At 51.3% G+C, this 15,224-nt stretch overlaps 1 protein-coding gene across 1 annotated transcript in view; it reads right to left on the reverse strand.

Moving 5' to 3' along the window:
• LOC130380138 (E3 ubiquitin-protein ligase RNF38-like) overlaps window positions 1–12,700 on the reverse strand; it is a 17,769-nt gene extending 5,069 nt beyond the window's left edge. Inside the window, exons 1-5 of the mRNA XM_056587320.1 lie at window positions 12,673–12,700; window positions 12,348–12,409; window positions 2,289–2,527; window positions 1,537–2,089; window positions 910–1,077 (exon numbers count right to left, since the gene is read on the reverse strand). Coding sequence (XP_056443295.1) covers window positions 910–1,077; window positions 1,537–2,089; window positions 2,289–2,527; window positions 12,348–12,409; window positions 12,673–12,700 — 1,050 coding nt within the window. The remainder of the gene's footprint in view (window positions 1–909; window positions 1,078–1,536; window positions 2,090–2,288; window positions 2,528–12,347; window positions 12,410–12,672) is intronic.
• Window positions 12,701–15,224: the final 2,524 nt, after the last annotated feature.

A 15,224-nucleotide genomic window follows, 5' to 3' on the forward strand; every position in this document is an offset into this window, starting at 1 on the left:
TTCTACCCGACGGACATCTGTCGGTGAACCATCGCATCGCTCCACTAAACACCCAGTGTTCCGGGGTAGTTTGCTCATGGGTTTGTTCATCGTCGGTTATATACAGGACATCAAATATCTACACGACCCTTCAAAGGCAAATATATTTTTGACATATCACCTCAACAATGCAGATCCTACAATATTGTAATACTATTAGGGATGCACCGATACCGATGCCAGTGCTCAGACTCAGGCCGTTACTGTGCTCATGTTCTCTTACTCCTAAAACTACTATCGTCATCTATGCCAGTTACTGAAATAAGTCCCCAATCTAGAGAGAAAAGGGTAAGAATCCTTTAAATAGAGTACAACACCAAAGTGCACTGACTAGTGTTTAAATTGAAATATCTTGTTTTTTTTCAACATTTAATAAGAAAGATATTCCTTACTACATTCAATTCGTTTTGAATCATCTAAATTGGGGGTCTATGTTTTAAAAGTTTAGATTATGAAATTAAAAACATACAGTGCATTTTAGCCTCTTCATCTTCATCATAACATCATCTTGTACAAACAGTTAAATCTCCATCACTTCTTGGGTGACAGAAAGAATACCAAGTATCTGCCTGAATTCTGAATACCATTTAGCAATTACTGCAATTTGTACACATTTTTGTCTCCACAGCAACATTAATCCAAGATACTTTGTCACCACATCAAAGACTTCCACCCCTTAGTAATAACTCAATGAAGCCCAAAACTCGGATTCCTGCGGTTTCCCTTTAAATTACATTATAGCATATGCTAGCAATTTCCTGCACCCCCGTATGCAAATAAGGAGACCCCAAGTGGCCCCCGACCCAGAGGTTGGGAACCACCTCAGTGGAGCAGGATGGGGCTGCTGGACCGGGCAGTAATGCTACTCACCGGGTGGTAGTGCTGGCCCGTGCTGAAGACCACGCTGCAGCTGGGAACCTGCTGCTGGGAGGAGCAGGCGGGGGGGAGGTGCTGGCCGCTGCACATTGGGCCGGCCAGGCCGTGGGGGGGCACGGGGGTCATGGTGTAGGACACGGGCACGCTACCCTGCTGCTGCAGCTGCAACGAGGAGAGGCAACCGGTCAGCACTCACAACACACCAGCACACGCATGTACACACAAGCACATGTATGTACACAGAAGCACACGTATGGAAGTACAGACAAGCACATGTATGTGTGCACATGAGGAGGGCTGTGAATCAGAATGGAGCGGCCATTCAACGTTACATGGATATCTGAGGGCCGGTACAACAGGTTTTGAGATCCTGCTAACATGTGACAACAGAACACGCACTGTGTACTATAGCGTCCGCTGAAGAACGCAACGATTCATCTGTTTATGGCATAGAAGAAACGGACTAAAAGCATATCTTTGAATCCACCTGATGATACAAGTGATGCAGAAGCCACGAATCACGATCAAATGAGCCCCCTCCCCCTAATACACAGACAGACTCACAGACAGACACACAGACAGACAGACAGACAGACAGACAGGGAGGCCTGACAGACGTACCTGCTCGTGCAGGTCCAGGACCATCGCCCCCTGCTGCGTGGCGTGGTGGGGGTGGGGGTGGGCGTGGTGCTGGTGGGGGTGGGGATGCTGGTGGTGGTGGTGGTGGTGGGGGTGGGGGTGGGGGTGCGCCGGGTGGTGGTGGTGGGCGTGGTGGTGGTGCAGCAGGCGTGAGGACAGGGTGGGGGGGTGGAAGGCCCTGGGCTCCTCGGCGGGGGGGGGCGGCGCCCCCCCGGTCCCCACGGAGGCGGGCTGGCCGTAGGAGGCGTGTGCGTGGGCGGGGAAGGCGTGGTGCGCGGTGGCGGCGGCGGGGTGGGGGGCCGCGGGCGGGGGCGGCGGAGGGGGCGGGGGGGGGTGGTGGTAGTTCTCGTTCTGGGGGTCGGTGGGGGAGAGGCGGGCCCCGGGGCCGAGGGGGGAGGGGTGCTGGTGCTGCTGCTGGTTCTGCTGGTGGGGGGTCTGCTGCTGCTGCTGCTGCTGCTGGGGCTGGTGGTGGAGCTGGGGGGGGGGGTGGCGGGAGGGTCTGGCCGGGCGGCCCCGCTGACGCCTCGCTGGGGGGCTGGAGGAGAGGAAGAGGAAGAGGCAGAGGAAGAGGGAGAGGGAGAGAGATAGAGATGAGTCCGAAGCTCTCCACCAATCCAACGCCAGCGTTCCGATGATGTCATCACCGTCTCATGACTGCGCGTGTTCCAACGATTCTAATCATCACGATTCATCACCCTCATTCTAGAAACACATCCGCATCCTCCCCCTCGTACCTGCGTCTCTGGCGGCCGGGCGTCAGACACCTCTCCTGGTGGAAGGCAGGGTGGGGGTGGGGGTGAGGGTGGGGGTGTGGGTGGGGGTGAGGGTGGGGGGGCCGGCGGCTGGGGTGCCCCAGCTCCCAGGGCCGGATGGGGGGGGAGGGCGTGGGCGGAGGCGGGGCCGCCGAGGTCAGCTGCTCCAGCACCGACTGGCTGGACAGCCGCTGGCGCTTGGGGCTGGGGCTGTCCTCGCTCTGCAGAAGGGGGGGGGAAGAGAGAGGAACAGGTTAGCATTGACATTTACATTTAGGGCAGTCAGCAGACGCTTTTATCCAAATGCCTTACAGCCATTTATACGCATGTTCACGGCTGAGTCAAACAGGCAAGACGACAGCAATAAGGGCGAGGTGCCTTGCACAGGGACACCTCGGGGATCGAACCAGCGACCTTCCGGTTACAAATCAACCCCCTCCACCTCCTGAGCTAAGCCAACCCCCGGCCGCAATTAAAGCAGTACGCTCGCGCGCGGGTTCCTGTTATGACAGACCAGCCGCTGGGCTCCGACGTCATACACGAGCCTTCCTTCTCTGACTCACAGCGTTTCCTGTAAAGGTGTGCATGTGTTGCGCGTCTGCGTCTGAACCCAGCCATCGCTGCTTCCTCTTGGCACAGAGAGGCTTCTGGCCTGGGGGGTTGGGGTTGGGGTTGGGGCGCGCGGGGGGGAGGGCTGTGAGGCAGAGCTCTCTTACGTAGCCACATGTGTACGACGACACACCCTTTACCGGAGAGAGGCGCCTCTCTGGAACGCACATTGCTGAGCAATGCAGTCGGCCCGGTTGGGTCTAAACAAGTCGCGATGCTGGCCGTGGTGGTGGAGCCGCCAGCTCCCAGACCGAGCCACTCAGCCACTGAGCCGTGAGTCACCCTCTTACTGGCAGAGTGAGGAGGCCTAGACATTCTGCTCTGTGAGCCCCGGACGGACACACACACACACACACTCACTCTGGTCATCTGATAGTCACCGGTCTTCTCTCTTGCTCAGAGTCGTACAAAAAGGGCCGTCATTATCCAGCGATATTCTATAGTTTGTGTTGCCATGTTGGCCACGTTCCTCCCCCTCTCCCTTCCCCCTCACCCACACCCTTCGCCTCCCCCTACCTCCCCTGTGTTGCCATCGGCGTGGGAGGACGTTTTTTTAAAGTGTGATTAAAATGACTCAGCGTCTCGACACTTTTCTGTTTCACACACACAAATACGAACACACACACACACACACACACACACACACACACACACAAACGCACATAAAAAAAACTCAGCGGGGTAGCTAAGAGGAAACAGCTGGAGAGCAGCCCCACACACACACTGACACACACACTCACATACACACACACACACACACGTAGCTGCCACTGTGCTGCAGCAGCATACACCCGTACGCTCTGAGGCGATCTCTGTGGCTCCAACAAAGTAGGACTAGTAGTAGTCATTAACGGCTGGGTCCTGGTATCCTATCTCTTCACCTACCACACACACACACACACACACACACACACACACACACACACACACACACACACACACACACACACACACACACACACACACACACACACACAGTATGCTGCGGCGCCCGTTCGGGCTCATATTTGACCCGAGCTTAGCGAGTTAGCGTGCCTAAGGGGAGCTAGCAGGCTAATGATAAGAATGACCTCACTCAGCCCAGAGTGAGGCGGTGATACTCGATAGGATTGGACGAGCGAGAGAACGAGAGGAGCGGACGATCAAACGAAGGGGGGGGGGGGGGGGGAGCAGGGGGGGAGCAGGGGGGTGACAGTTGGACGGATGAGAGGTGGTGGCGGGAGCGAGTGAGGAGGCGGAGAAGGTGGTGGAGGATGGGAGGGTGGAGGAGGGGGGTGGAGGGAGGGGACGGGGACTATGTGGGGCCTCGGAGCCCGTAGGGGCCCAGGAGCCATGGATCAGATTTGGGTCGTGGCTTAGCATGACACACCAGGCATCTGTGTGTGTGTGTGTGTCTTTCTACGCGTGTGTGTGTGCGTGTGTCTTTCTACGTGTTTCTGTGTGTGTATCATTCTATCTGTGCGAGTGTCTTTCTATGTGCGCGTGTGTGTTTGTGCGCGCGTGTGTGTGTGTGTGTGTGTGTGTGTGTGTGTGTGTGTGTGTGTGTGTGTGTGTGTGTGTGTGTGTGTGTGTGTGTGTGTGTGTGTGTGTGTGTGTGTGTGTGTGTGTGTGTGTGTGTGTGTGTGTGTGTGTGTGTGTGGCGCCAGGACGGGCCGCTCCGCTCTGGGGAGAGATCCGTGTCGGAGTCTCGAGTGACGGCGGCGATCGCTGGCCATCAACACACACACACACACACACACACACACACACACACACACACACACACACACACACACACACACACACACACACACACACACACACACACACACACACACACACACACACACACACACACCCCTTGCCCCCATGCTGGGGGCCCCGTTAGCCCGACCCAGGCCGGGGCCCCCAGAAGACCCGGCCTGATACCCGGGGGGCCATCGATCCCCCCCCCCCTCCCTCCCCATGGGCAGAGGCGCACACAGAAAGTGGTTTTAAGGTCAGTGCTTTCAAATGGTGTTCCCGCCGCAAGCGGTCGGGTTGAGGAGGGTTCGCAAAAGGTGACCATTGATTTAGCCGTGGTGGAGCGAGCGAGCGAGAAGGAGCGAGAGCGAGGTCCATGAGCGGGCGAGAGACAAAGGCAGGGAACCAAAAACCGGATCTGTTTCGGACGTTGCTAATGCACTTGTTAGCCTGCTATTGAATGGCATTACACTGTGAGCCATTGATCTAAATGGGTTCTAGGCTACCAAAAAGCGTATGACTTTACTAGGCCGGTTGGGGGCTTTTATTCTGAAAGTGCAGTCGGGGGCTTTTATTCTGGAAGTGCAGTCGGGGGCGTTTATTCTGGAAGTGCAGTCAGGGGCTTTTATCATGGAAGTGCAGTCAGGGGCTTCTATTCTGAAAGTGCAGTCGGGAGCTTTTATTCTGGAAGTGCAGTCGGGGGCTTTTATTCTGGAGGTGCGGTCGGTGTTATGCAAGCACAGGGTGTTGGGTCAGCTGGGAGGGACAGCACTGGGGTTGCAACACTTTCCATTTTGAAATTTTGGTTGGTTTGCTGAGGCCTGTGAACACATTAATAATCACATGCGTGTTCCTTGGAATAAACTAGAATATGATCTCTTTTCTTTTTGTGGTACTGATGCTTATAAATAAAACTGGAATAAGTGAATTAATTTATGAAAGATGATTTGAAGCACGGTTGACGAGCAGAGGTTTGATTAACAGTGGGTTGTCGGTGACTCAAGGCCCAGCAGGAATGCGTCAAGATCAAATGTGAGTGAAGACAGAATCATATTCTTCACATTCGGGGGGAATAAAATATAGATTAATCATTAACAGATTTCTGGAAATTCAGTCCGCATGTAGTCGGAATTAGTTTGGGAAGGAAGTCAATAAATAATGTAACCTCACAGTTTTGAATGACATGGAAATGCCTCGTTTATTTCTGGAGCCGCAAGCCTTCAAAAACCCTCTCACTGTTAGATTGAACAAAAAGCTATTTTCCTTTGGTATCTGACATTCAAAACATTTAAAAGCAGGGCAACGGGCCATCAGGCAAATTGATCCATGGCAGTGTGGGTACGAGCCACCCCGTCTCTCTCTATCTCTCTCCCCCCCCCACCCTCTCTCTCTCCCCCAACCTCTTTCTCTCTCTCCCCCCCCTTTATCTGTGTCTCTTCCTCTACTGCTGTCACCACACCCTACCAGTACCCCCCCCTCCCCCTCCCCCACACACACACACCCCAGCCCCTAGGGACAGTCTCTGTGCCCATTTTCATATCCATACCGGGGGTCAGCCCCTCCCCCCCCCCCGCCGTTGTACCCCTCAAGTCAGATCTTTGCGCGAGGAGACGGCTCTGAGCTCCTCCTCTTTAAGCGCGCTTATCGTGTCTTGTACGTCCTGGCTCCTCAAAACAGTACTTAGCATCGAGTAGCATCTTATCCTAGCTATCTCTGCTGTATACGGGGAATGGGTTAACCTAGTGATCGTTAGTGCTTGGCACTTGGTTCTATGAACATCCTTACTGTACCGACAACGATAAATTGTGGTTTCTCTTTCTTCTGACAAATGTATTTATTCTAAGTCGCTTTGGATAAAAGCGTTGGTTAAATGCCGAAAATGTGAATGTAGTTACTCTCTCTTTGGAGAGCCTTCTACCTCTGGTCCTGAATTGAAACGTTGTTTTGGTTGCTTAGTTTTTCAGCCCTTTTCATTTCTAGTATTTTTTGTGTTTGTGTGTTTGTTTTAACAGCTTGTGTTATAATTGTTTTCGGTGAAAGCTGGTGATTATTCACCAAGGCTTTGGTTGACCCAAAATAAACTAAAGTGACAAAGGGAATATAATAAATCCAAGAATTGTGTTTGAATAAAAAATAAGAAAATCAATTAATGATGGATGAGGAAGGAAAGTATAGAACTGAAATTAAATCCTTTAAAAGTATAAAAATGAATAGATGAGTGACAGCTGAAGGACAGAGGTGTGCTGCAGTACAGGTTCTTAGGTTCAGGTGGGTTGGTTCTTGGTCAGATGTACAAGAAGGCTTTTCATCGTCCATTGTGCGGAGATGATTGATTGGACCGACACGTTATGGGTGACATGGTGGAGATATCTCCGGTCGATTGGATCTGATGGTATCGAGGCTAGGTATCGGTAGAATGGGTTGTGTGTTTATGTACATTAGGAGTCTGTTCATTACTGTGTTTTGGATCCTCAGTTTGAATTGTAATCCAGGATGGCATATTCAGTTAACCATTTGATGTAACTGGTGTAGACTTTGAGTATGGTTTCTGATGATACCTCGCTTGGAGGTGGTTAAGTTGACTCCAAGAAATGTGTCAGTGTGGCTTAGTGGGATAGAGTTTCCATAGAGGGATGTTGACCGTGAGAAAAGTTTTCATTGGTGCCTTTGGATTGTTTTTGGCAGCAAGCAATTGGGGGTGATTTTAAGTCGGTCCAGAAGCATAAATGTCCGAAATAAAGATGCTGAACAACAGAGACTCAGGGCTGCCCCTTGTGGCACTCCTGCTTATGGGGTGAATGGTGATGAGATGGCTGGATTCCAACACCGGGTTTCTTATTTCCAAGTGTGGGAGGAAGTTGGGGACGAGTCTTATTGTGGTGGATGGTGGAGTTGGATTTATGGGTGCAGAAGTTTGTATAGTAGTCTTTTGTGCCAGAGTTTGTCTGATTACTTTTCAAAGTGGCAGAACATTGCCAGAGTGAGTTCTTTCTTGAAGCGAGCTGTTTTGGCATGTTTTCTGAGAGGCTGAGAATGGTGTCGTCTGTGGTGGATCTGTTCTTGCGGAAGCATTCTTGGTGGAGTCCTGGTGTGCCTTTGTGCTCGGTGTGATCGGGGCGTCGTGCTGTGCTCGTTCTTTCAAACAGTTTGCCAACATGACTGAGGAGACCGATATGGCCGTCGAGGGTGGATCGTTGGTGGGTGGGTCTCCTCTTGGTTTGTGAATCATGGAGATGCGGCCCAGGATGATACAGACTGTGTAGAGCTAAGAGACAAGGTCCTATTCGTCAGGGTCTTGTTTTAGTAGGATGGCGTCAACTTTTTTCGTCTCCGCTTGCTTTGTTTTTTGTATTTTCTTTAGGATGGATCTTTATTTTGGCGATGCTTATGGCTCGCCGGGCGGTCCGAACAGAGTTTGTGTCTGACCAGGTGTTCCCATACCATATAGGGTCAAAGTGTGGCATAGTGGGGTGGGAGAGGACATTTGGGGAATGGTCTTTGATAAGTGCTACTGTGCATCAGCTGTCCGTCTAGTTGAAGCGAGGGGGTTGTTGTGAGTGGTTGTATTTCCATTGAACGCCTAGATCTCCTTGCTGTCCTGCTGTCTTTGTTTCCATGGCGCGAGTTAAGGGCCGATTATGGTTCCACGTCCACGCAACGCGAGGGGATTACGGACCCGTTACGTCCGTGCAGACCCTCCTTGCGTCCACCGCAAGGGCCGGACGTGCGCCTCTTAAAAATTGTAACATTTGTAAACAAAGGGCTGTGATTGGTCTGCTCACTACAACCCGACGCAGAAACATAATGGTTCACGACTGCGTCGAAGCGTCTGCGTGGTCATTGCGTTGTGTGAACGTGGGACCATAATCAACCCTTTAGTCCGTCCTCTGGTTCTGGAGTTGGTTGGTTTGTGTCTTCAGTTCTGTTGATCATCTAGTTCTCATTTTTCCCCCTTTGTTTTTGTAGTTGTATTTTTTATATTTTTCTTGCAAGCGCTCTCAGCACAGCGTTAGTGAAGGATGCTGTGATGGGGGGAGGGGAGCTGGGTCTTGGCCTCCTAAAAAGTCAAGTATTTAGCTGGCTAGTGGAGGGGACGCTGTGGATGTGGGTGGGTTAGTTGCTGTTCATGTTCCTTACTGCACCGACAGGAATATATCGTTTAGTCTCTTTCGTTAAAAGCCTCTGCTAAATGCCCCTAAATCTAAAATCGAAATCTAATGATGGCCAGGTTTGTTTCTATAATTCTGAGTATTAGGCCAGGAGGATTTGTGCTTTTGCATTAAGATCTCCCGTGATGATGGTCGGCTGCGGCTAGGCGGGCAGTGGAGGTTGATTGTTAGAAGAGAGTTATTATTTATGAAACAAAGTTGCGTTGCCATGTTTTTTTTCGTGGTTGTTGAGTCTATTGTTGTTGTTGGATTGAGAGGGATTCATGAAAAAAAACGAATATTATTTTTTGCTCAGGTTTGCTAGCCTTCTCTGTTGATGTTTTGCGGTCTTGTCTTGAAGCGTGGTACACGGTATGGGGCGTTTGTTTTGAGGTTTGAAAAGGTCTCGTTGATGGATGTCGTGACATTGTTTTCTTGTGTTGTTTGTAGGAGTCCTTCTGTTTCCTCTTAATCTTTCAGGTTCTTTAGTGTGGTGGAGTTGAAGGTGTCTAGGGTTGAGAGGGAGGTGTCTAGGTTTACTGATGTTGTGGGTCGATCCAGTGGGGATGGTGCTGGATTGTGTGCTTGTCTTGGGGCAGGATTGTGTGCTTGTCTTGGGGCAGGATTGTGTGCTTGTCTTGGGGCTGGATTGTGTGCTTGTCTTGGGGCTGGATTGTGTGCTTGTCTTGGGGCTGGATTGTGTGCTTGTCTTGGGGCAGGATTGTGTGCTTGTCTTGGGGCAGGATTGTGTGCTTGTCTTGGGGCTGGATTGTGTGTTTGTCTTGGGGCTGGATTGTGTGCTTGTCTTGGGGCTGGATTGTGTGCTTGTCTTGGGGCTGGATTGTGTGTTTGTCTTGGTGTTGTGTTGGGGCTGGGACTTACATCTCCTTGAGATGGACGTCTTGGTTAGGGGTCTAGTGGTACTGCAGTATAAAGCCCAGATGGCGTGTCTTTGGTCGTGGTGATGGGACAAAGGACACGAGTGTGGATTTGTATGTGATAGTGTTGGGCGCGTCTGAAACAGACTTCATAACAATACATTCATAAGATGGATCAAATGTGCAAAATGAATAAAACAAAAAACAATTTCTACATAAAATAATTCGTCCCCCTTAGTGATCCGATCTGTGTGTCAGATATGAACCCCCCCCACGCCCCCCCTCCCATCTCTGGTGTCTGCCTGCCTGTCTGCCTTCAACCCACCCCCCTCCCTCTTCCCCCAGGCCTAAAATCTAAAGAGACAAGAAAAATAATCCACACACATGCACACATTCATACATGCATGCAGCGGCCGCCTGTCTGAACACATGCAGAGAGCAGCGCCCATTAGTATGAAACTTTGATGGGCTTGTCTGCCTCCGTTAGTGGGAGCCGCCAAGACAGAGTGTGTGTGTGTGTGTGTGTGTGTGTGTGTGTGTGTGTGTGTGTGTGTGTGTGTGTGTGTGTGTGTGTGTGTGTGTGTGTGTGTGTGTGTGTGTGTGTGTGTGTGTGTGTGCTCAAGGAGGCGCAATATTCATAAGGACTGGGAGTTTCTTCAACACACAAAGACACACACACTTGTGTTCTTAAGACGATTGAGCCACGAAATTAAAAGAGTAAATTTGCTGACGTACTTTCATCACCAGGGCCCATCCCACGCACACAGACGCACACGCCCACACACACAGACACACACACAGACACACACAGACGCACATGCCCACACACATGCACACATGCAGAAAGAACAAGTCACTCCTAACAGAGTACAAATACATTCTGTACTGTTCTGCAGCAGCCATTATGTTCTGCAGTGTTCGTAGCGGGGGGGTAGGGGACCCGGGGTAGGGGGTAGGGGACCAGGGGGAGGGGATGGGGGTGAGCGGGGGGGGGGGGCACGCAGCCTCCTGGTGGCTTTCATTATGTCCACACTGGCACCGCTCACACAAAGCCGCGGCCGCTAACTGGACGGTCACCCTGAACCCGCAGTGCCCCACACGCCCTCACCGGTTTCTGGTCCCTACCCAGTGGAGCGAAAAGACACACACATAACACGTGCACACACACACACACACACACACACACACACACACACCACGTGTGCACACATTACCCACACACAGGAAGTGCTGGGAGCAGCTGTTCTGGTTTTCACGTCAACACTGCGATAGCAAGAACCAAAACATAGAGAGGCCCATTCTCTCTCTATCGCCGTGTGCACACACACACACACACACACACACACACACACACACACACACACACACACACACACACACACACACACACACACACACACACACACACACACACACACACACACACACACTTTAAAACCATTCACGTTCCTTTCACATTAATGCCACATAGCCTCCAGACCCACTATTCAAATGCCAGAAGCAAACAGGACGCATAGGTCATATCACCAACTGCGCTAATCTTCAGCAAACGATCCCATGTTAACTAGCAAGCTATCTTCGTTGTACACGGGGAATGGGTTAACCTAGCGATTGCTTGGCACTTGTTTCTATGAACATCCTGACTGTAGCGATAGAGATATATTGCTGTTTCTCTTCTTCTGACAAATGTACTTATTGTAAGTCGCTTTGGATAAAAGCGTCTGCTTAACGCCCCTAAATGTAAATGTTCACTAATCGCCACACTATTCCCTAATCACCAACATTATTTGTCCTACATCAAAGCAAGTCTCGAGAAAGTGCCGCACCACAAAGCACCGCTTGCGCTCCCTCTAAGAGGAGAGCGATGACTTCACCGGAGAGGTGTGAAAACAAACTGTTGACGTTCATCCCCAGCCCGGCCACACAGCCTGCATCCCTTTCCAGATCAGCTCCACGCGTCTGTGCTCGCGGTGTTTGCGCCTCCGAGGGGTCACGTCTCCACCCTGTCGTCATGGGATATCCTACCACCCTTCCCGTCGCTCAATCTTAGCACAGCGAAGCCTCGGTCACTTCCTGGCAGTCGATAAACAAACAAACTGCCGGCTTGGAGGCGGAGCTCTGCCTGCGATCTGAGGCGTGTGGCACGCAGTGACGGGGTCAAGCTAGACAGTCATAACTAGAGTTGTTCCGATACCGATACCAGTATAGGAGATTCCTCCGATGGGTATCGGGTATCGGCGAGTACGCAAGTCCATGCATTTGATCCGATCACGTGACTACGAAAAGCAAATTTACTACACAGGCAGAGAACATCACAAACACTCCGGTGTTAAGCTGCGTTCGTTAACAGTTGGAGGTGGGATATCGGAATTGGAAACGCGTCGTCTCCGACCGACGTGGGTTCGAGATACCAAGTCGGAAAAACATGAATGCTCAGGCTTAACTAAAAGAATACAAATGTATTATTATATTTATAGATAAACTATAAAACGTGTATAAAAATAGTGAACCGACTCATACATTGCTGTCACCGTAAATAAGAACAAGCGCTATTAGTAGTTACAATGCTAGAGGATGCATCGGTTTGTACTCGGTATCGGCCGATACTCAAGTTCAGGAATCGTAAAAAAAAAATGGTATGGCAACATCTCTAGAAGTCAAACCAGGTTGTGTTGGCGTCTTACCTTGTCGCTCTCGCCTCCGTACGCGTGCTCGGGGTGACAGTGGTAGGCTCCCCCCGTGGCTCCTACACAGAGGACAGAGAGGACGGATCAGACATGCAGAACTCATCGCTCTAGTTAGCCTCGGAGGGGATTAAACAGCCCATGACCTGCTGTCACTGAAGTATGCCCTACCCCTTCACTGCTCACCTTCCCTCCCAACACCGAACACAAAGCGTATCAGAATAACAGTGGAAGAGGTACCTGACATATATCTATATATGGCCAAAACAATACACCCGAGTTTGTTTCTCAGTTCTGCATTGAAACCCGAGTGTTGGTGGATTACGTTCTGGTTCAGACGTGATCCTCTTCATCCTTTACATCGGCCTTTTAGATCGGCAAACAGAAGTAAAACCGGAGCAAAATGGAATGTGCTATTGCTGGGAAAAGGCAAAATGGAGGCTTAGCATCCTGGCCTCCATAGACACGGTTGGCACTGGTGGCAGGTCAGAGAAACCACCATCATCATTATTAAACACTCTGGTTGGACGGCTGGGTGTAAAATGTTGGACCTATCTCTTTAATTATTTGCCACTGGTAGAACGACACAGCGAGTACGAGCGGGCGAGAGAGACGGCCTCCGATTCGTAGCGAGTGCGCAGCCTCTCTTAGCTCCACTTTAGCACCAGTCTGTTTTCAAACCATACTGGCAACCTCCAACAGAACACTTCGAGAAGACAGACTGTCCTGCTCCCGGTCCTAAGAAAACACTGAACACAGGCTACAACAACAGAACGGCTCAACAGTCGAGTCCATTCTATGAGAGGGGAAACACACACGGCTGAAATGGGGACACAGTTTCCCCCGAAAAACATTTCAAGGCAGAATATCAGGCAGATATTCTTTAAATGCACAATTGATTAGTTTGTGTTTGTTCCCCACTCGATTTATTTTCTGCATTTGTTGTTTTGAAACCGGATTAAAAATATTAAGAGCACAGATCCCAGCCCACGCGTCAAAGTGCTTTTTACTTGGGGTGTGTATGACTGTGTCTGTGTGTGTAAAAGAAAGTGAGTGACATTAGGACTCAAATAAAAAAAAGACTGCACACAAAACAGAACAGGGTCTACTGTAGACGGTGTGTGAAGACACACACACACACACACACACACACACACACACACACACACACACACACACACACACACACACACACACACACACACACACACACACACACACACACACACACACACACACAATTAATCCTGGATTAGCAGAGCTCTCTGACGATACCCCCGCTCGCATCTTCCCCGACTAAGACTTTTACTCTTTTGTTTTCCTCGTGGCCTTTCATCTCCTGTTTGTCTGTTGTGTTGTGGCTTTATTCTTCTTCTTTCCGTGCGCACGCCAGTGTTATTGTTTCTCCGAGCGCTGGTTCTATCCGCGGCACTATGCCTTTCGGCCGTACCCACCACCACCACCACCACCACCACCACCAACACCACAGATGGTGGCAGCGGTCCCACCACCAAGGACATGTTGTCCCAAGGGCAACCCCCGACCGGCTGCACCCCCCCACCGCAGAGGGGTCGGGGGGGGACGGGAAAGAATGTCATGGGGGGGGGGATGGGGTGGGGGCGAATCAGGGTGAGCACTGAGGCTTCCGAAGGCCGTTTTATTTTATTCCAGCACCACCTCTCTGTTGTCGTTAGTTTGCCGTCTTTTTTTTCCACGCTGCCTTTGAAGAGAGACTGTGATTGACAACAAAGACGGCAGAGAGACAAAGGAATATATATATAAATAAGAGAGAGAGAGAGAGAGAGAGAGAGAGAGAGAGAGAGAGAGAGAGAGAGAGAGAGAGAGAGAGAGAGAGAGAGAGAGAGAGAGAGAGAGAGAGAGAGAGAGAGAGAGAGAGAGAGAGAGACTTTGCAAAAAAAATAATTCCTCAATCCCTCGTGCTGAGGCACACAAGAACCCAACCCTCCTCCCTCCCCCCGAAACCATGAATAAATGAAAAAGGATTTAGCCGCTCCAGGTAAGCATGGGCCCTAATGCCAGGTAAAAGAATATCTAAAAGGACTCTCAACTGAGAGAGCCAACCTTCAGCGCGGCGCTCTGGCAGAGCCCGACCGTCTGCTGTACAGAGGCCCCTTCACGGATCACCAGAGGCCCACGTAAACAGAGCGGGCGTCCTCCCTGAACCAGAGGTGTCTCTGATGACTCAGTGGCGCCAGAGCTCCCAGACGGACCCCCACTCTGCCAGAACCCACTCTGTACTGGGACACTCCCAGACCAGTCCCTCAAACCCACTCTGTACTGGGACACTCCCAGTCGGACCCCAGTCCCTCAAACCCACTCGGTACTGGGACACTCCCAGTCGGACCCCAGTCCCTCAAACCCACTCGGTACTGGGACACTCCCAGTCGGACCCCAGTCCCTCAAACCCACTCGGTACTGGGACACTCCCAGACCTGACCCTCAGCCAAACCCACTCTATACTGGGACACTCCCAGTAAGACACCAGTCCCTCAAACCCACTCTGTACTGGGACACTCCCAGACCAGTCTCTCAAACCCACTCTGTACTGGGACACTCCCAGTCGGACCCCAGTCCCTCAAACCCACTCTGTACTGGGACACTCCCAGACCAGTCCCTCAAACCCACTCTGTACTGGGACACTCCCAGACCAGTCCCTCAAACCCACTCTGTACTGGGACACTTCCAGACCCGACCCTCAGCCAAACCCACTCTACACTGGGACACTCCCAGTAAGACACCAGTCCCTCAAACCCACTCTGTACTGGGAAAGTCCCAGACCAGTCCCTCAAACCCACTCTGTACTGGGACATTCCCAGACCAGACCCCAGTCGCTCAGCCAAACCCACTCTGTACTGG

The sequence above is a fragment of the Gadus chalcogrammus genome, chromosome 3 (genome assembly GCF_026213295.1).
Source record: "Gadus chalcogrammus isolate NIFS_2021 chromosome 3, NIFS_Gcha_1.0, whole genome shotgun sequence".
Classification (NCBI taxonomy): Eukaryota; Metazoa; Chordata; class Actinopteri; order Gadiformes; family Gadidae; genus Gadus; species Gadus chalcogrammus.